This window comes from Melanotaenia boesemani, chromosome 2 (assembly GCF_017639745.1).
Source record: "Melanotaenia boesemani isolate fMelBoe1 chromosome 2, fMelBoe1.pri, whole genome shotgun sequence".
Classification (NCBI taxonomy): domain Eukaryota; kingdom Metazoa; phylum Chordata; class Actinopteri; order Atheriniformes; family Melanotaeniidae; genus Melanotaenia; species Melanotaenia boesemani.
Genome location: NC_055683.1, coordinates 29,799,833 through 29,820,897, shown reverse-complemented (window position 1 = coordinate 29,820,897; position 21,065 = coordinate 29,799,833). Strand labels below are relative to the sequence as shown.

At 36.7% G+C, this 21,065-nt stretch overlaps 1 protein-coding gene and 1 long non-coding RNA gene across 4 annotated transcripts in view; one reads left to right on the top strand and one right to left on the bottom strand.

Moving 5' to 3' along the window:
* LOC121633551 overlaps positions 1-5,821 on the bottom strand; it is a 10,550-nt gene extending 4,729 nt beyond the window's left edge. Inside the window, exons 1-2 of the long non-coding RNA XR_006009083.1 lie at positions 5,736-5,821; positions 5,635-5,636 (exon numbers count right to left, since the gene is read on the bottom strand). This is a non-coding gene — a long non-coding RNA (uncharacterized LOC121633551). The remainder of the gene's footprint in view (positions 1-5,634; positions 5,637-5,735) is intronic.
* On the top strand, positions 5,746-10,699 carry zfand2a (zinc finger, AN1-type domain 2A). Of its 3 annotated transcripts, none has more exons than XM_041975653.1 (9): positions 5,746-5,837; positions 5,925-6,019; positions 6,541-6,672; positions 6,762-6,913; positions 7,013-7,141; positions 7,253-7,328; positions 7,426-7,502; positions 10,090-10,174; positions 10,393-10,699. In XM_041975653.1, the coding sequence occupies exons 1-9, from the start codon at positions 5,783-5,785 to the stop codon at positions 10,429-10,431; spliced, it is 840 nt and encodes a 279-aa protein (XP_041831587.1). In that variant the 5' UTR covers positions 5,746-5,782; the 3' UTR covers positions 10,432-10,699. The 3 variants fall into 3 exon arrangements, with proteins under 3 accessions (XP_041831587.1, XP_041831589.1, XP_041831594.1); XM_041975655.1 differs by having other exon boundaries at positions 10,090-10,220; XM_041975660.1 differs by having other exon boundaries at positions 10,040-10,174.
* The last annotated feature ends 10,366 nt before the right edge of the window (positions 10,700-21,065 follow it).

Genomic DNA, 21,065 nt, shown 5'->3' with positions numbered 1-21,065 from the left:
AAAATACATGTTTGATTGTTTTTTACTCAACTGTACATTTATTGAATGTAGAGTAGGTACTTTAGTTATTCTTCTGGGGACTCTCTCTGTTCATGGTTCCACTTCAGTTAAGTGAACAGCTGTTTCGGTAAGACCCCTGCTGCCATCAACTGGTAAAACCTGCAAAGACACCATTAAGCCCAGCGTTAAATGGAGAAGTTTCCTTCTCTGACAAATCACCACTTTATCCCACCAGTTTGCATGACATTTAACCTTTGTGCCATCTAAAACAATGCAAAGTGTTAAAACAGCCCAAACTTAAATTCATGAACATCTCAAATCAATTCTTCGTAAATTGTGAGTGAATTACTAGACCTAGGTTTAAATAATTAATGTCAAATTGTAATATTAGGGTTATATGGCTCTATTGCACTTTTTAATAAAACTGAGTTATGCTCATTTTTATGAACTCCAATACTTTCAAAGTCTTAGGGGGTTAAATAATTTAAAAGACAGAAACGCATAAAGTTTTCTCTGGCTGACGTTTCCGTGGCAATCAGTTTGTCAGGGAGTCCACTAAACTGTAATTCCAGGACCACAAAATTACAAGCATTATGACTTCTACTCAGCCCAAATCAATTCTCTAACCAACCAACCAAAAGTAAAACTGTAGACTTGAGCTAAAAAGCACACACCAAAAAGTCCATGGATAAGGTTACATACTATTTGCTGCATGGAGTTTGTTCACTATCTTGAAAAGAGGGCACAATCATCTGTAAGAACATATTGTAAGAATTTCACATTTTGTCAGAAATGAAAAGGTCTTGGTCAAATATTGGGGTTAAGTAGACCCACCAGGTTTTCCAAGTAGAATACATTTCAAGCAAAGCAAACTCTTAGCTAAATTACAGGCAGCTGCATTAAACCCATCTTCACAAGTAAAAAACCTGGGCGTTATTTTTGACTCTGAGTTTGGTTTTATTCCACATATTAAACATGTTACTAAAATAGGATTTTATCACCTAAAAAACATAGCCAGAGTCCGTCCCATTCTCTCTCGGGCCAACACGGAGATGCTGATGCATGCTTTTATCACCAGTCGTATTGACTACTGTAATGCCCTGCTCTCTGGTCTTCCCAAAAAGAGTATTGCAGCTCTACAACTTCTACAGAACTCAGCTGCTCGTGTGCTGACGAAGACCAGAGGGCGGGCCCACATTACACTGGTTTTAGAGTCACTGCATTGGCTCCCCGTGTGTTTCAGGATCAATTTTAAAGTTCTCTTATTGGTTTTTAAATGTCTTAATGGTCTTGGGCCTTCTTATCTTTCAGATTTGTTTTTACCTTATGAACCCTCACGGCTCCTGAGGTCTTCCGGCACTGGCCTCCTGACTGTACCTAAAGTCAGGACACATACTCACAGAGAGGCAGCTTTCCAGTGGTATGGTCCTCGTCTGTGGAATAGCCTGCCGGAGGAGCTCAGGGCTGCAGAGAATGTTAATGTTTTTAAGAGCAGGCTCAAGACCCACCTTTTTAATTTAGCTTTTACTTAATATTAATTCATTTTATTTTTATTTATTTTATTTCCCTAGCCTATTTATTTTTCTATGTTAACCCATTTTTATTTATTCTATGCTTTTATTCTATTTATATTATTTTTAGGTTATTTCTCCAGTGTTTCCTCGGAGGGGGCTCTCTGCACCGGGGGCTTTCATCGGCTGTGGCTGCTGCGGCTCTGTCCTGTGGGTTCTTTCAGTCTGGTTGGGTGGCTCCTCTGCTTCCACTTGGCCGTGTGCCCTGGGTCGGTGTCCTGGCGGTCGTGTCCTGTGAGCAGCTCCCGGTGCAGACAGCTCCCTGTGATAGTGTTTCTTTACCTGGCTCATCTGTGCTCAACCTCACATTATTCTTTTAATATGTGCAAGTATATGTGTGTGTATGTGTATGTGTATGCTTGCGTGTACATACTGGTATGTGAGAGGACACGGGGAGGGAGGGGGTTGTGTGTGTGTGTGTGTGTGTGTGTGTGGTTGGGGGGGGGGAGGCATTGTTTTAACCACGCAAAGCACTTTGTGCTGCATTTTTGTATGAAAAGTGCTCTATAAATAAAGACTGATTGATTGATTGATTGAAAACAGATATAAAAATGACTGAATGAAATAATAAATGTATTTAATAATAAATAATGTTATTTACAAGATGCCAAAAGGGAGCGTTCATGTTGCTCTTCAATTTTTTCTCAATAAGAAAGAGTTAGTTTGCAAAGTACAAGTATTAACTGTCTCCTCATACAACGCCAGCTTTTTATGCTGTCAAGCTGATAATAAGTAAAAAGAATAATTAAAGGGTTCAGTGAGCAAATTTACTACCTAGAATATTCTGTGAATAAACCTCAAAGAGTCCCCAGAACTTCATTAAGCCTGAAGTTTAATTGTTATCTTGTATTATTGTATTGTTGTATTGTTGTATTATTGTGTATCTCCAACACTCATCTCTAGTGAGCACTGACATGGTGAAAGAGTTCAGGTTTACAAAGGTTGCAGTGGTTAAGTTTAAGTCTTGCATAATGTTACCACTAATAAGGTTTTATGTAAATCTAGAATTTGGGGTATTGTTCTCATGAGGTTATTTGAACTTTTCTCCATTAAAGCCTGTAACCTGCCATAGTGGAAACAGTGTCAAAATCACTTCAACATGCCAATAAAAATCTTTGTTTTTTTGTCTTTTTACTTGTCTTGTCCAGCATCATTATGCAGAGAGAGAGCATGGCTGCCTTGTTTGTCCAAACAAATTTGGTTTGCCAAGGGGAGCTTAATGGAGGATACAAGCAAAAAGAAAAAACAGGCACACCTATAGAAATTTAATGGCCTTTGTAAGACAACAAAACAGACAATCATCAAGAGCACCAATACCTGGTTTAATGCACCAATACCTGGTTTAATTTAAAGATTAATACTGAACAAATATAGGATGATTAAAATGTGTGCATAAACAGGATATCAGCATCTATATAAGTAGGAAAAAGTTGCTTTATAACTCAAGGAACATTAAAAAATATCGTACAAACACTTAAACCTCTGCATTTCAAATTGGCCAAATGTAGCGAATGTTTCTGTCTTGTTCGTCACTGAGACTTTCTGAGATATTCAACTCAATATCTCAGAATTAACTAAAGTAATTTTTAAGTCAAAGGGGTTATATTATGCTTTTTGTTTTTTATTGTTTTTGTTTGTTTTGTTTTGTTTTTCTGCTATCATTGTTTTGGCTTTTAGTCCATGTACAAGATCTACAACATCAAAAACCATTGCTTTTGCAGGCACAGTTGCAAAAAAACGTGTAATAAATACACATGTCCAAAATTTAGAAATGTTCCAATAAAGATACAGAAGGTACACAATTCTTGCTGTGTCTTGGATGTCTTGGGCATGACACAATCCCATGTCGTTGTTAATATCTAACCTATATTCTGTATGTTTATGCCTTAATCTAAACAACTGTTACTGACAGCAAAATGTAAAGTTGATAGACAAAACTCGGTCCTTTGGTAAGATCAGTGTAATACCAGCATCTATCATCTTTTGAACATATTATTGTTGTAAAATATACCTTTTGGACAGTCTCTCATAATGCAAAAGATTTGCATGTTGTCTTTAAAACAACTGATCACTTCGTCCCAATGCTGAACTGGCATGTCAGCATTTCCTGTCAAGTTTCAACTGCACAAATATCTGTTGACAACAACCTCGTTCCATACAGTAGAAGAAATATTTCTGAATAAATTTTGAGTGCATTTTAATTTGGGAGTGTTTTGTTAGATGCATGGACATGTATCAGTCCTGCACATTTTGTCAAGTTGAGCAAAGCAGCAGATAAAGTAAGCTATGAGGCCAAATTAATTAAAATACAAGATACACCTGGCTGAGGGCAATTAGCTTGCAAATAGACAACAGTGGAGTGGCCTTGATTGCATCCCTAGTTGGGAAAAAAGCAATCTGCATTTCAAATGAAAATGCTAGAGATATGTGAAGTGCAATTTTGATGCTCTACACTCAAGCAAAGCCAATTAGTATACTTTTGCTGGATTTTAACCCAATTCAAATGTAAAATATGGAAAAAGTTAGGGTCCAAACATTAGTGTAATAAATGTATTATAGATTTGTTTTTGAATTGCTTATTGAAAGGTGTGACATTAAGTAGGTTTTCATTATATCTCAGTAAAGTTTGTTATTAACACACAAGCATAATTTCCATTTATTTATGTATCCCCTTGGAAACGAATGAATAAGGATGGTGTTAATGGAAAGGCACCACGAAGCAATGAAGAAAAATTTTGCTTGTCCCAAATTTGGAAAAAATGAATATCCCACAGCTTTGCAAGTTAAATATTCTGTGGATACATTACACAACAGTTCAATTTTCAGGTAAAATGCATGACAACTGTGTTTGAAGAGATAAAATAAAATAAATAAACAAATAAATAAATAAATAAATACTAAAACTGAATCCAATCCAACTGTAAGGTATGGATTGGATAATTGCCATAACTTTCATGTTTTGAGACTCATCTGCTGGCTCGGGATTTAGGTGCATTGTAAACAATGAATTCATAATTATATAAACAAATTCAACAGGAGAATGTCAGGGCAAGAAGCCATAATCGGCCAAGTCAGAATCCCAAACTCAACTCAATCCGCATGAGATGCTGCGTCATGGTCGTCCCCTGTGTCAGGTCTCATTTGCCCTATCTGCCCCCCTCCCCTTTGACAGGCAGGAATGCAGCCAGATGACTTAATGAAACTCTTGTATAGTGTATACATGTATAACAATAGTCTACAAAAAGAAGGGAAAGGGGAGACAAAAGCATGTTCCTTTGTGATAAACTAGTTGAAAGATCTGGATCCTTCTAGATTTTACCAGTAACTTCGACTGACATCTCATAATCTTTTAAACCACACCTGCCGTAATGACTTGCGTTTTCTGACGTCAGCGGACGTCTTGTTGTATGAGGAGCGTGCGTGACACATCTAAACAGACTGGAGCGACAAACGGACAGGCAGCGGTGGTTAAAGAGCTGTTGTTTAGCTACAGCCTACCAGAAACAAAAAAATACGAATTCAGCCGGATAAGTAAGATAATACTGTATCCTCGTTTAAGAACCCGAAATCCTAACAAGAACTCCGCAATAGGTGAGTAAAAACGAATCAACATCGGAGGTTAGCGTAGTTATGTTGCTAGCATAGCTAAACAGCCAGTTTAAATGCTTTGAACAGAACCAAAAAAAGTCAGTTGTATTTTGTGTTTGTTTTAAAGCTAGAGATAAGTTATTTTATATTAACTTACGCTTTCGATGGAAACTGATGTCTCTTTTGCTTATTGCTCAACAAATACACATGCTAACGACTTGCTATATCCGTGAACCTCATTAGTGGTAAGTTAGCCTATACATATTAAGCGGGTATTACTAACGGTGACTTAACTTACCTCATCATGTGAATTTGTCAGTCTTTTTCTGTTTGACTTATACTAACGTAGGCAACGTGCGTTGCAGGTTGTGTAATCGAACTACTGGAACTCCTATCGTCTAAGTTAGCTCAGTCAGCTAGCTAGCAATTTAGCAAACTCATTGTTGTTCTCAGGATCCATATTCATGGAACTCACCACTAATGGCATTGTTAACATTAGCTTAAGGGCAGTGAAATAAGCCTTGACAACGCTTTCTGCCATAACTTCCATCTGAACACCACGCACTCCGTGTTCACCCAGGTTGTGGATAAACATTGCTGGCTGTACGATATACCTGTCTGACATGGAGTTTCCAGATTTGGGGAAGCACTGCTCTGAGAAGACATGCAAACGTTTAGGTGTGTATTCTGTGAAGTAGATGGCAGTGTTGTGCATTGTTTACCTTGCTTTGTCTGATTTGATTAAATTACTGTGTGACAATCCAGATTTTCTTCCAATGAGATGTGATGCTTGTCAAGAGATTTTCTGCAAGGACCACATAACCTATGCAACTCACAAATGCACGTCATCTTACAAAAAGGTAAGTGATTAATGCTGGTTATACGATACTTAATGTCTATACATCAAAAGACTGAGTTCACATGTTATATCTGTTAACTAAAATGAAGATTTTTCAGAATCCAAACACACACACACATATTAACACTGTAGTATAGAGTTATACGTTAGTTTTTACATTACTCACGTTTTAACTTCATTTGTTTTATGACTCCAACCAACTGCAGTAGTGATAGTAACAATACATTTTGCGAATATTCAATCACACGTTTATATATGTTACATCCAACAGTGCAGGAAAGACTTTTCTCTTTTCTTAGATCTTTGAGTGTCTGAGGTACAATTGGCTCTAAATGTTATTATTGAACATGATTATGTTTTGACCAGAAGTGGATGTGACCATTAGATAGTCTGATGTTTTATGTTTGTTTAGTTTTGATGTTGATTGTGGTTTGTACCTGTATTTTTGTGCACTCTTGTAAAAGAATGAAAACATCGTTCCAGGTTAAATAATATTTTTCTATTCTGACAATTTTCTTGTAGGATATCCAGGTCCCAGTATGCCCATTATGTAACACTCCTATTCCCGTCAAGAGAGGAGAGATGCCTGACATTAAAGTCGGCGAACACATTGACCGGGACTGCAAGTCAGATCCTGCACAAAGGAAAAGAAAGGTTAAAAAAAACTAATGTTTCAACAAACAGAAAGTCGTTATTTAAATGAAAATAATAATAAAAGTAATAATAATATGTTTATTTTTCAGATTTTCACAAATAAATGTTCTAAAGGAGGCTGTAAGCAGAAGGAAATGATGCGAGTGACCTGTGACCAGTGTCATTTAAATTACTGTCTTAAACATCGGCACCCACTGGACCATGACTGTAAGACTGATGGGAAACCTCTGTCTAAATCTGGGTGGGTATGGTTTCACTACACAGTATGGTAGTACTGTTTCTTTCATTTGACATAACAGTAAGGGCTGGTGACTTATTTGATGTTTATTGTTTACTGTAGGCATGCTGCAGTCATGAGGTCCCAGGGTTCTTCTGCCATCTCTGCCACTGGTTCTAGCTCCTCTGGTTCAGGAAACTCTAGACCTGTTTCTAATGGTGTGAGCATAAATAACAGAGCCCACAGTACTGGGTAAGTATCACTACCTAATATTGAATTTTGGACACACGATCTGTTTAAAAAGTGACTATATGTAACACATAATATATCAGCATGTCCCTTTTGTGTCCCTGCTTTTTCCAGCTCTACTCAGCGGATTCCCACTTCTGTTTCAGCACAGAATGTAATACCACCTTCTGCATCATTTCAGACTGGCATGGTATAAACACTGCTTACATGACATCACCTCATTAAAAGTATTCACCCATTAAAGAAAAAGCTGACATGGACATGTTGCTCTGGTGCTGTCATTGCAGACAGAGGAGCAGGCTTTACAAAGAGCGCTGGAGATGTCTTTGGCTGATTCCAGACAGACTGTTCAGCCAGCCCTTAGGTGAGTTAACCACATTATAATCCCAGTAATCTCCTGTTTTCATCAATTCAAACCACTACGGAGTATTGAGATGCAAAGGATTGTATTTTTGTATTTGTGGAAATTCATGTGTAAGACCTCTGGCTATTTGGATAAAGTTAAACACACTTCCAACATTTTTTTTTAATTAGTTAACTATAGTTTTAAAATTCCAACCATTTCATTCAGTTTTTATTTTCATTTAAAGCAATAAGAGCTACCTTTCCAGCAACTTTGAGTGTCCGGCATGTTGGATAGTTAGGCCTGGAGTATCATTTCAGAAAGTGCTGCCATATTGCTTAAATATTTAATAACACTGTAAACTAGTAATGCTTAATGGAAATAATATTCTACTAGAGATAATGTTTAAGTTGGCAGACTGCCTGCAAGAAATATTCTTGAGTTTCAGTCCTTCAGTCAACTGAAATAAAACTAAAAGCAATATTAACTCCCATGTAATTTCTCAGAGAAACAGATGGTTTGATTACAAGGTTTAACAAAGAAGGGAATAAGCTCTTATTATTTAGATACTAAGTACTTGAACCACCAATATTTCAGTACCCCATAAAAACTGCCAGAGGGGTAATTTTGACACTGTTTGACAAGGATTAAAATGATACAGGTGACGTTTAAGATGCCAGTCCCAATAATCTTTGTTTGGAAGTAGATAAAGCTTAAAAAAATAAATAATTTATAGATTAGCTTGTGGGATTACTTTGGGGTTGTATTTGTATTTAAAATAGAAAATATTAAATACTAACTAGTTTGCAGCATTCACTTATCAGCTAACATAACAAAATAATTTTTTTTAAATGTATTTATATTTTTTGTCAAATATTTGAGGGGGAACGATTAATGTAAATGCATCATATAATGCCAAAGTAACAAAAAAATTGCTGGATGTCAGCTGATATTAATTTATTGTATCGCACGTTGACACTTCAATAATGAAGGCACACTGGGTCATTCTGGCATCGATGCAGCTCTGGAAGAGGACCCATCATTATAATGTTGTGTTATAAAACACCACAACAGGCCTTCTAGTTGCAGCTGGAGATGAGTACTGCCTCGGCATCGGCGTCAAGGCGTCTCCTAACGTGGTCCAATTGTAGGAAAAGAAGCTCATCATTTCTCCCCCATCTGAGTCTTCCTCATTCATTTGCTGGAGCATAGCCAAAGCTTATTCTGCATTCTTTCTTCTGCTTCTGTTCACTTTTTTTAATATGTTTTCAGCTGTGTTAGTTTGTCTGTCAGCAACATAACTCAATGTTATTTAGATTTTCTGGAATCTGGTGATCTAGAAGGTTCGAAATACAGGAGGTACTTGGTGGGTAGATGGCAGTTGCCTCCGCAGCTATTCACGACCAACAGTGCATGTCAGAAGTGTCCCAGTTGTGCCGTGTGTGTATATATCATATGTGTGTGTGTGTATATATATATATATATATATATATATATATATATATATATATATATATATATATATATATATATATATATAAATAAAATAACCACCCAGTCTCTTAAATTATTTTTACTTTTGTTTGATAACAAACTGAAGTAGTTTTCACACATGCTCTATTGTGGGACTCAAATGGACCCCAGGTTGAATGGCTACGATGTGAAGTTGTGACATTAGAAGTTAACAGTAGGTATTGAGAGTGAATTAGGTAAAATAATTTCAGTAACTTTTGAATCAACCTAATTAACAATTTTCTGCCAACATTCTTTCCTTATTTGCAGCAAGTGTTGCTTTTTATTTTAAAGAAAATACGTTTTACCGCTTTTTCACAAGCTTAACAGATATCCAGGTGTCTCAGTTAAATGTATGTGACATAATTTGGTCAAAATAAAGAAAAAATCCTTTTCTATTCATTTATACCTTTGTTCAGTTAGATCATTTGGGGGGTTGTAGCGTGACCACTAAAGTTCATTCTGCTTTCTTTCTCGGGATCGGCTTCTGTTAAGTTGTGTGGCACTTTATACCCACTAGTGTTACCAATAACAAAGTACTGGTACATGATTATTGTTTGTATTTTTTATTTGTAATAAGATTTGATTTTAAAAACAAAGCAAGAATAAAAGGATTAAAAGAGTTTCAGATTCCCACTTTAGAGGTGCAGCAGTTGCAGCATCATGTAAAGTTGAAACTAAGTGGAGAAAATGAGAAAAGTGATGTAACAGCTCGTTGGATGACACGTTTTCAGGTTCAGATCCTAAAACAAATGGTTGCTTTTATATCCTCGAGCATTAAAGTATCCTTCAGCATTAACATGCATTAAGCTTGACGAAGAAAGCCAGAATAAACAACACAACTGATGTCCAACACCATTGTAGATATTATTTCTGATTGAAGTTAAAAGTTTTTTTTAACCACGGTAAATACTTTCCATCTTGTACTTGCTTCATTGCACAGCCCCCAAGTTGTGAAGAATTTGGGTTAATACTATGTTATTTCAATGAGGCAGTACTAATTATAAATCAGCAATTCACAGCTTCTATTCCCTGGATTCTTTGAGTTTTTTTTCCACTCAGATTGGTTTTATGTGTTATTATGTTTGTGCCTCAGCCCTCAGGAACAGGAAGATCTGGCTCTCGCTCAGGCGCTCGCTGCCAGTGAAGAAGAATACAGACGCCAGCAGCAGAGACAACAGGTACCCGGAAAGCTTAGGCATCAGTAGCATGCTTACAGGAACACATGTAGGTACACAGTTGTCATGGAAACCCATCTTCTTGAACTACTTCTTCCATTGGTTTATTTATTTATTTGAAAGAAGATGAAAGGCAGACTCATTTTAGACACATTTTTAATGCATTTTTTAAACGGTGTGGATGAAAGCTGTTTCTAACTTTTTGTTTTCTCTTTGTTCAGGGGAGGGAGTCCAAACAATCCACCTGCAGCCTTTCTTAATCTCAGAGAACCATTTAGACTTCAAGCTGTGCTAATTATATACTAGAAACCGCACATCTGAGATGTTGCTACCCAGGATCAGTGATTGTTTCATGAAGACATGCTCTTGCTGAAATCTTAACGCCTTCTACATATAAGCACATACACTTTCCAGCAGGAATTGTCATTTTTATTAATGATTTGCCCTGTAAATATTTTATATGCTGATCATGATGAATCCATTATACTGCCTCATATGAATATTGAATAAATTAAAGATGCACTTGAATTTTGAGTTTTTTGCCTTGATTGAGATCAAAGTGATGAGGATGGTCATTAAGGCAATTCAGGAAGTCCCATCAGTGATGCAAGGTGGAGTAATCAGTTTATTTAGTGGGGAGTATCAAGGTTTATACATTTCTACAGACTGTTCTAGGACAGCATTTTAAGGATAAGGCATTAAAAGTTCAAATTCCACAAACACTGATTTTAAGGTTTCAGCCATCAGCCCTTCATTGCTAAAATTAATCATAGTCAAGGATGGCTTACTTAAGACTGTAGGTGCAGGTCTTTTTTCCATTTCTTTTTTTTTTTTTTTAACTCTTGGGGTGTGCATCATTTTATTGCCATAACTGTTCTAAAATATTGCACTAAAATGACAGGATTAAGTTGTAATAGTTTCCACAACTGTCAACAGCGTTACTATGCATACATGGAACCAGTCAAAAGACAAATTGCCATTCATTTTCAATAAGCATCAAAGCTCTGCACACAGTTTACTTTGGGAAAGAGCCACTTTGGAAAAGAATTTAAGGTGGATAATTAAATATGATTACCCTGATCTTGTTTAAAAATCTGAACAATCCTTGATCAAATAATAAAGAGGTTTGTTGTATGTTTTTTTTCCAATAGGGCTGAAACAGTCTTGTTGTAAGATGTTGAACAAAAAGTCTATACACATGATCATCAGTGAATGGTTTATGTAATATATCAGCAATTGAATGCTTAAGTGATTTGACAATCTGTTGCTTAGTTTTTCAGTATTAATATTGTAATATCAAACGAGGTAGCACATAGAGGACATCACCTTGGGAATGTCAGACAGGCATTTTGCAAACAGAATGTTTAAAACTGAAGTATAGGCTTTGATATATTGAAAATAGATGTAATTGGGGCGGCTGCTTAACCAGTTGAGCTACACGCCACCCAAATTTCTCCCATGTGGAGAGGTTACAGCTCTTTAGAGCAACTGGCCCAGGTTTGAGTCCTGGCCTTGGATCCTTTGCTGCATGTCAGTCCTCGCTCTCTCTGACCCGCTTTCCTGTCAAGCTACTATCAAATAAAGGCCACAAGAGTCCAAGAATCTTTAAAAAAAGAAAATGGATACACCTGCAGTAGTGTAATTGTGCAGCTAAAATGATTCAGCTAGTGCACAGCAGAGGGCAGTAAGATACCACTGATGATCCTGTTATTTCCATGGCAATCCGAATTTGTATAACATAACCATTTGTTAAAAGTGAACTCCACTGCATTTCATTGTTGCATTGTCTGTCAATGAAAAGCTGGTGAAGCCTTTCCTTTATACCTTTCCCACCATTTACATGTTAACAAAAATATTCAGGGGCAGTTTTAAACAACCAACAATGACCACAGCTGAAGTGCAGTGCTGGGGAGGAGAGTGTGGTGACAGTAGCTGACCAAAGCCATTTACATAGTGATATTTAAAAAGCACAGCTGAGGGGTATGCAGGTGTTGAGCACGGCCTCTTCAACCTGCAGCAGCTTGAATGTGTCACAAAAAGTCTAATTACCTTTATTGAATGACAGTGATGATATGGTTAGCTGAATTACATTTTCCAGTATACTGTGTGCAGCACCAGTATTATTTACTGACTTAACACAACTAGTATTTTCCAGTTCTGCAATCAGTGCCTGCTTTATCATTAAATGCAGATATTATCTAGATGATCTGATCAATCGTAGCATTTTGCTGCATGAATTTGCATATTCATGAGCAAAATCTTTTTTTTTTTTTCAAATTACTAAATGCAAGCTCTATATAGGACAGCTAGATTTTGTAGTCAGTAAAAAGAGGATCACAAATTATTTAAAGGTTATACATAGCCAGAAATTGGGTAGTTGCACTATATTCTTATTATTCATAAATGTGTTTATTTTGAGATGCAGCAGTGTTTTGTGGCCTTTGTAAAAGCAGGCTTTTTTATGTAGAGAGATGGTTTTTACTGAAAACTGACAACTTTATGAAAGTGGGTAAAAAAAAATTAATCAAATGAAACATTGGTCTCAGTAATAGCTTTAAGCATTTAACATTCACAAAGGAAAGGGTTTATGAGTTTACTGAGACACAGGATGAAAACAAAGAGCTACTTTAAACAGAAATTCTCATTGTGGTTGTTTTAAAGGTCACTCTGTGGGTGAAGAAAACATTCAGACTCTGACATGTGTAACACAGAAGCTTTTCACCTTTGTTGGTTTTTGTCTCTGCAGATTTCAGTCCAGATTGTGACAAGGTGTGTTGAGGCATCTGCGTTCAATGCACCTGCTCCCCCATGACACAACAGCTTCTACTCAGAGAGCCAAACAAGCATGTTGTTAAATGTGGCCATGATCTCCTTGGTGTCCTTTGAATTTGTTTCAGAGTACTTGAAGGTTTTCTGGCTTGTTGCTCATTTGCAGAGAAATTGACAAACTGATGAAAACTCTTTGTAGAAATAGAATTTTAAGACCTGCTGTTGTGGAAATGTCTCCAAATTTTCTCTGTAACAGAAACACAATAAGACCAAAGCATGACAGCATGTTATTGACATATCATATTACATACACAATGATAATTAAAACATTTAAACAAGTGAAAATAAAGTAACTTATAAAAGTAATTTTTTCTAAGAAAAAGCATTAAACACAAACCTACAAACAGTGAAAACCTGTATCAAACAGACAAAAGTACAAAGGAAATTATTTTCTGTCTCTAAAATAGAAAATACATACAAGTGACAAACAGCACAAATTTACTAACAGGTGAGGGTGTCATGATTGGGTGTAAAAGCAGCATCCACCTAAGGTTCAGACAGTGACCAAAATCCCACACTACTTCAGAGTTGTATTAACTGGGATATGTAGTGAACTTATATTCATAATGATAAAACACCTTAAGACACTAACTTAGTATTTTTTTAGTATCATGAATAATGTGATTGCTTTGTACTGTACTGTTCTGTACTGTATATTTCACCTTTTTATATCCAAAAAAATAATCAAATGTTTAATGCTTCAACTTATTTGTGTCATGATTTTCTGCTCTGATCCTAGTAGTCTTTTTGAAATAAGTGAATTTTTCTCACGTATTTAAACGGAGGACCAAACAGATTTTGAGTCCCATGTAATAGTGATGTTAATTTTTAACATCTAATGCTAAGAAAATTAAAGTAAATCACTTTCAAATTCTTAAAAATGCAGATCAAAGATTAATTTTATTGTATGACAGGTTTTGGAGCTGCTGTAGGTCTGTTTGACATGCATTTGGAAACCTTTTTTTCCCTTTATTGTAATGGTAGATAATTTTGGGTTAATGAACAGTGAATTTACATTGCTTTTCTGGCACATTGTGGAATGCTATGAGTACACTATGTCATAATACCTCACCACAATGCAGCAAGCTCACTAAAGTATATTGCAGATGATTTTGGACACAACCTCAACCTTTCCAAACAGATGTGGGTCATGGCTCACAGCTTTGAATTAAACTCCAACTGCAATACCACCTGCAGAAGATCTCCACCCTGATCAACATGGGCAGAATGGATCAGGGTGTCCTTCTTCCATACCTTTGTTTTCTTTCTTGATTCAGGTCCAGGAAGCCAGTTAGATTAGATTTTATGTGCACAGTCTGATAGGTAGCCCCTTGTTCTTGAAAAATATGAATACATGAAAGCATGTACAGATTAAGAAACAGTGGCCCAAGAATTGATCCCTGTGGAGCTTCATACATTACAGCAGCTCTTTCAGATTCACAGTCAGCATACTGACTACATATCCCCAGCCAATCTGAATGAGACATTGTTTTTCAAAGACCGACTAAGGCTTTTAGTCTGTCAAGAGGAAATCAAAAATCCTTACTGTCAAATGCTTTATTAAGATCTAGTAAAACAAACAGTTTGACTCCTTGAATTTTTATTGAGATATTTGGCATTTGCAATCTTTATAAAGTATTTAAAATGCTTTGACATGACCATGAAAGTTTTCAAGGATCTGTTTCTGCCAGGGGTTACTGATTTCAAAACAAGAAAAAATAACATTCTCTCTTATTTTTCTGGTGAAGGAAAGATTGATCCTATTTCTTTTTTAGGACAGATCTGATGACTGTAGTAAACAGAAATCCAAAATATTTCTACAGCATCACTAAATCAGTGAGTAAAGGCCCAATGATATAAAATAGTTCAATGCAAATCTTTAAATAGCAAATGGTTCTTCTTTGCAGTGCGTTGGTATTATCCTTCCCAGAGATTAATGGCCAGGAAGTTCAGGAGGAAAACACTCAGAGCTGTTGCATGGCTGTAATTTCCTAGTATCACAAGTGTCATTTCACAGTACAGCAGGAACGAGAGTGGACCATAATATGTCCTTGTTGTTTCAGCGCTAATGGCAAAGTTGTGAGAAAACAGGCTGACAGTAGCACAGAATCTGCTAAAAAGATCCAAACTGATCCCATATGCACATCTTTATAAGTAGCTTTTTAGAGACTATAACAGAATGTACTTCTGAGGGAACACAGTGACTTGCTTTTGTGCATGTACGATGGACTTAATCATGCAGGAAGCTCTTGAGGTTTTGCCATCAGTGAACTAGATAGATAGCAGTAGCATCTTAATATTGACAGCTGCTCAAACATGTATCTACTATATTTTAGCACAGAAGCCACCATATTCATTACAAGCTGGCTTGATAGAGCGGGGATTTGTTTTCATCTCTTATAAATGTGCAAACAAGAACACCAAAAGACTGAATTGTTTTCAGCAAGAAGAAACCAGGGATTTGTTTTTATATATTTTTAATTTACTGCTGTTATTCTATAAAAAAATGTTTTATGTATTTGACATAAAATTAATTAACGCCATTAAACACTGTAAACAGGAGGCTCGGAAGGTTCTTGAAGCTCAGCATGTATAGCGAGTGTACTTGACACTAACTGAAGTATAAAATTGAGATGTACCGGACAAAAGAAGCTTTGCCTGAGTTTTATTGTTATTTCCCCAATGAGAAATGTTGCGTCATTGAACAGATGAGTGCTGTTCAAGAGGTACAGACATGTGCTACAGCATATAAATTTAGGTTCCTTTGTAGAATACACACGCAAGTGTGCAATGGTGAATTAAATGAGCCTTGAGTTTAATGAGACCTAAGATATTGATTCAACCACTCATCAATCCACAAATCCAATATAAACAACTCAAACGCTGGCTAAAAACAAACCAGTTTTGAGATAACTTTTAACGTGTAAATATATTTCTAAATCTTAATTTCATATTTTCTTTATTTTTTATTAAACCAACATTTTATTTTTTTTTATTGCATTATGTATTCTTTCTTCACCTGCCTAGGGACTACAGATGCAAATTAGCTTGGTGGATATAATCTGACATGTTTACACCTTTTTTTTATTAATATGCACTGTCCTTATTAAATTAGCTAATAAAAAAAAAGATTACTTCACATTAGAAAGCAATGTAAAGTTAAAAATATACTTCTAGACCAGTGTCGGAAGACAACACAAACACAAATGTACAGCAGTATTGTATTTTTGTAACTTTTGACCAATCTTGAGTGCTCTTTGTTTTTCTGCTCCAGTTACCATCAATTGACTTGTCTCTTGTTCTGTGTCTCTGGGCTCCTGCTTATAATTTCCCTGCCTCTCACATCAACACCATAATTATACTCTGAGGAGCCCAAGGACATGGGGAAGACTGCTTTGATCAATAGGCCAGTCTATGTCAGCCAGAGGTGAAAAGCTTTATTGTACCTGAGTATTTAATATCACAGAAAGTTTATTGTCATTGCATGTTTTTTATGAAGAAATATCCATAGAATAATATGTGGTGAAATTACAGGTTTACTCTTCTGCCTTACAGTGGATTTGGCACCAGGGATTTGTTGAAGTGAGGTGTGGCTCCCAAAGGTGGCACTTGAAAAAGACTGCACAGTCAAGCAGAAGATCTCAGTCCATCTCCAAAAGGATGATAGATAGATAGATAGATAGATAGATAGATAGATAGATAGATAGATAGATAGATAGATAGATAGATAGATAGATAGATAGATAGATAGATAGATAGATAGATAGATAGATGGATAGATAGATAGATAGATATCTGTTTAATGATATCAGGATTTTACTGGTTACATGGTGTGCTAATCAAAAAGGGCTTCAAATCTAAACTGATCTCCATCTAATGTTCCAGTCTCCCTGAAACTTTACTCAGTCTTCTCCTTCTTTCCAGTGGATTAAATATGCAAGGCTGTTACTTGATCATGGCGCTGTGATCAATGCCCATCTGTTGTTTGGATAATGTTTTGTGTAAAGCAGTGTTTCTACAGCTAATGGATGCTTGCCTTTGTTGATAATTAATTATGTCCGTTACCCGTGAGGTTTGCTGAAAAATCATCCGCAGAGCATTGTTTGTTCAGCATCACTGAGATGCTACATACAGAGGTTAAAAAACTAACAGACTTGAGCAGCATAGTCTGCTTTTCAGTAAAAGGCTTTCTGCATGGTTCTGAAAAATCTGTAAAATCATGGCTTCAATGTGTTAAGATTGATCTGTGAATCTGCAATGTTTTATAATAGTGAGGAGAAAAACAGGTTTCAGTGTTGTGATGAAGCATACTGACTAATAATGCTGTTGTTGTGATGACATCAGGCCAAACACAACCTTTTTCTTGTTTTCACAGTGTGATCACATGTTGCAGATTTCTAAACTTTACATTTTCAATTAAGTGGCTCTGATAACATTTTGTTAAAAAAAATATTGTCATCTTCTGTCACTTTACGTAGCTGTACAAAAATCTCCAGACAGGTTCTCTTCAGCCTCAACAGCAGCTTTTTTCATATTGCAAAACAAATCCAAAAGATGGACATACCAAGACAAATTTGTTAAGCTCATTATCGAGTGCAGACATATTATCAAATGCATTGGTTTCTATGGCGACAAGGGGATAATCATACACCGTGTTTAGCCTATACCTGGACTGACTCACAGTGGCACTGCAATCCTGTCTTAATTTCCAGCTGTGGTCACATCTCAGTTTGTTACTGTCTTCTGATGATACAACTGTTTTTGTTTTTTTTTTCTTCATATTTATTTTCTCATTGACACTTTATTAGTGTACATTCCCAAAGCTCGCTGCAAAGATGGTTAAACAGATGGATTCCACACAGAGTACTGATAAGCATTTGTATCAAAAGGCAACATAATCCAAAAGTGATCAAAACCCAAAAATAAACATGCTGAAAAGGCCACAGTGACAATACTAACATTCCAGTAAATAATGTTTGCCAACACTGAGCAATGCTTACAATCATGCTTACTATTCGAGCATAAGAATGACATTTGTTAAAAATAAATTACATTTAAAAAGGATATAGTATGCCTTTTGTTTCTTTTTAATGATCTTATCTTTCAGTATAATTCTAACTATGTTGCTTATTATTACCAGCATTAACTATCTATTGACTAATATCTTCCAAGCAAGAAAGTCAGGAATGTGTCTCAGTGTTTTAGTGAAAGATGTTAGACTACCTCTATTTCAGTTATGCCCTTATTTGAAAAGAAAAAGGATAACTCTTGCTGATCCAGTGCATTTTTTTTTTTTTTTTTTTCTTTTGGCTGTCCCGTGGTCCCTTAAGGTGCCTGACTGGGGCATCGGGGTGGGTGCTGACATGCATCGGGTGGCCTGGTTCCCCCGATCATTGGGCAGGGCCTTTCCTTTTGGGGAGTGGGTGGCTTTCAGCCTCCTGGGACCCTGGGCCCTGCACTCTGTCCACTTCTGGGTGACCAGTGCCCAGCGGGTCTGGTGGCTCCAGTCCCTGACCTTCTGGGGCCTGTGCCTCATGGTCCTAGAGCACTGTGGTGTGGGTCTTTCTCTGCTGTCTCCTGGTTGGATGTGTAATCATCTCTTTGGTGGGATGGCTGGGATTTGTGCTCTGGTGTGACGACTGGTTTCCGGGTTTTACCCTGATCTGCCTCTGATCTTTGCATGGGCCCAGTTGTATTTGTAAGATCACTGATCACCATTCATGCCTGATATTTTGTCCCAACTTTTACTAACCTGCATGCTGATAAAGTTATTGTATTGTTTTTTGTGTGTTTAATTACCAATAACTACAGTTTTGTTAATGTTTTTTTTGTAGTGCTGTTGTTTTTGTTATGATTCATGATTTTTTTTCAGCTTGTCTGTTTTTTATAGGTGTTCCTGATCATTGTCAGCTTTGTTTTTCTTGAAGACGTTGCAGGTCGTTTTCTGTTTCCTTACAGGTATAGCAGCTGGTTGTCTGTTTTTTACTTTTTAGACTAAACAGCTGATGATGTTGATTCTAATCTGTTTATCTTTGTCTACTTTTTCTTCACTTCACTGTGTTTTTGTCTTCTGTGCACTCTCTTGTTTATTTTGCCTCCCTTGTGAGGTACAGCATTAATATGTAAATTCAGCAAAAACCTAATTTAAAAATAAAGGAATAATACTTAAGTATCAAGAGGGGCCTTAAATCCATAAAGCTCCTCTTGGCAAAGCAAATATGTTTGGCACAACACAACAGCCAGACTATCATTCTGCTTGCTATGATGGTGGACAGGACAAAAAAAGACCAATATATCTCTTTGGATATTTGCTGAAATCGCTGTGGATAAATTGCTAATGAATATGATGTCTTATGGTGACAAGAATGAATGAATACAGACATGTTCAGGAAAACATCATGCTGTTCAAATATAACTATCCTAGACACAGAAGCCATTTTTCAGCTGAACTTCTTCCCTCTTCTTCCGTCACCAACCTGAACCAATTGATCCATCAGCACAGTGTTGACACTAAGCTTTTACTTCACCAGTCTGTGCAGAGCCGGATCTAGCTAATGTAAATACTCCAGCGATCATGACCAGAAGTGAGACTGTGAGTTTAACACTTCACCTCAGACACACCTTTCATTTCCTCTGAGGACATTGCTTTGATTGATCTTCTGCACAGAGGGAAGACCAATAAAGCGGACTCAAATATAAACCGTGTGCTCACCAGGTAATTGATCTGTACTGTAAAACACCAATCTTTAATGCATGTTTCTTTCTCTAAGCCAGAACACTAATTAGTGGGAAAGTCTGTTCAAAATAACTGTGTTGAGAGTGCCATTTTAATCTTTTTTTTTTCCAGATATTGCCTCTCAAAGATAATGATTCAATCAGTATTTTTGTCACAATTTTATTATTGGAGCAATCTGACAGCTTGTCAACACTGGAGTTGTTATTCCCACAGGCTACACACACAATGGTTTCTCTTCACTGTTATTATCAGTTTAAAGAGTGCCAGCATATGTCACGAGTACACTGAATAATATGCTGCTTTTCCTGAAGAAACCCTCTCTGCATTAGTGGTAACTTTTGTTAATAAATGTTTTGAAATGATCTGTGTTGTGTGCGTTTTGTAATGCTTATAGGATGTTACATGTGACCTGAGGTTTGTCATGTAGCTGAATTTATTAGATTAATCTTGTCTAATCAGTTTCATTTGAGTAACTTTGTTGCCGGCAAACATCCAGAGACTTCCAAACTGTTCGATTCTATAAAGAAATGTTGAGGTTTCAGTCAAAAGAAGAAAAAATATGTTTGATTCTGTGCCTCGAGCTGCTGTTTAATAATTCACTTGTTCACCACATCTTAACATGTTTGAGTCTGAGAAATGTCACACTACTTCTTGTATTCTGTGTAGAAATCAATCCTGTGTTTTTGCCATCCCTTCATGGTGATCCATCGGTCGTTGCCATGGAAACTTTCACATGAAACAACACCCCAAGGTATTTCTGAATGTTAAATTGTCTTATACTGAGGCCAGAATCCATCATTGTCCAAAATTTCTCTGGCGATTGTTCTCATTCTCCTTTTTGAATAGGTGTGGTCTGGTTGAACTAGGAAGCAGCGTGAAGGTGATTTTTTTTTTTTTTTTTTTCTTTGCTGGAATCAGTCTGTTGAGAAAAACTTCATTCGTTGTGAGTGTAATGCATATGTTTACATACATGAACATCCTTGTTAAACTACTTCCAATTATTACACAAGCTTCAGAAATATATGAAAAAATAAATAAATAAATAAATAAAGGCGATACAATGTGACAAAGTGAGAAGCATGTTTTTTTCACAAGTGTTTGCTCCCTGTGGACAATGATGCTTTGTCTGACCGGGTGTCATGCTGGCAGCTGATGGATAGAGGCTGACAGCAGTGCAGTCAACCTGTCAGGGCTTGGGCTTGGAACATAAATGGGCAGAAACGTGTCAGACTGGAGGTTCTGAGGCTGCATCTGAATGTTGTTTGACTTAGGATTCAGGACTCAGGGGGGAGGGAAGCCCACGCCTGGTCCCTAATAATTTGGCAGAAC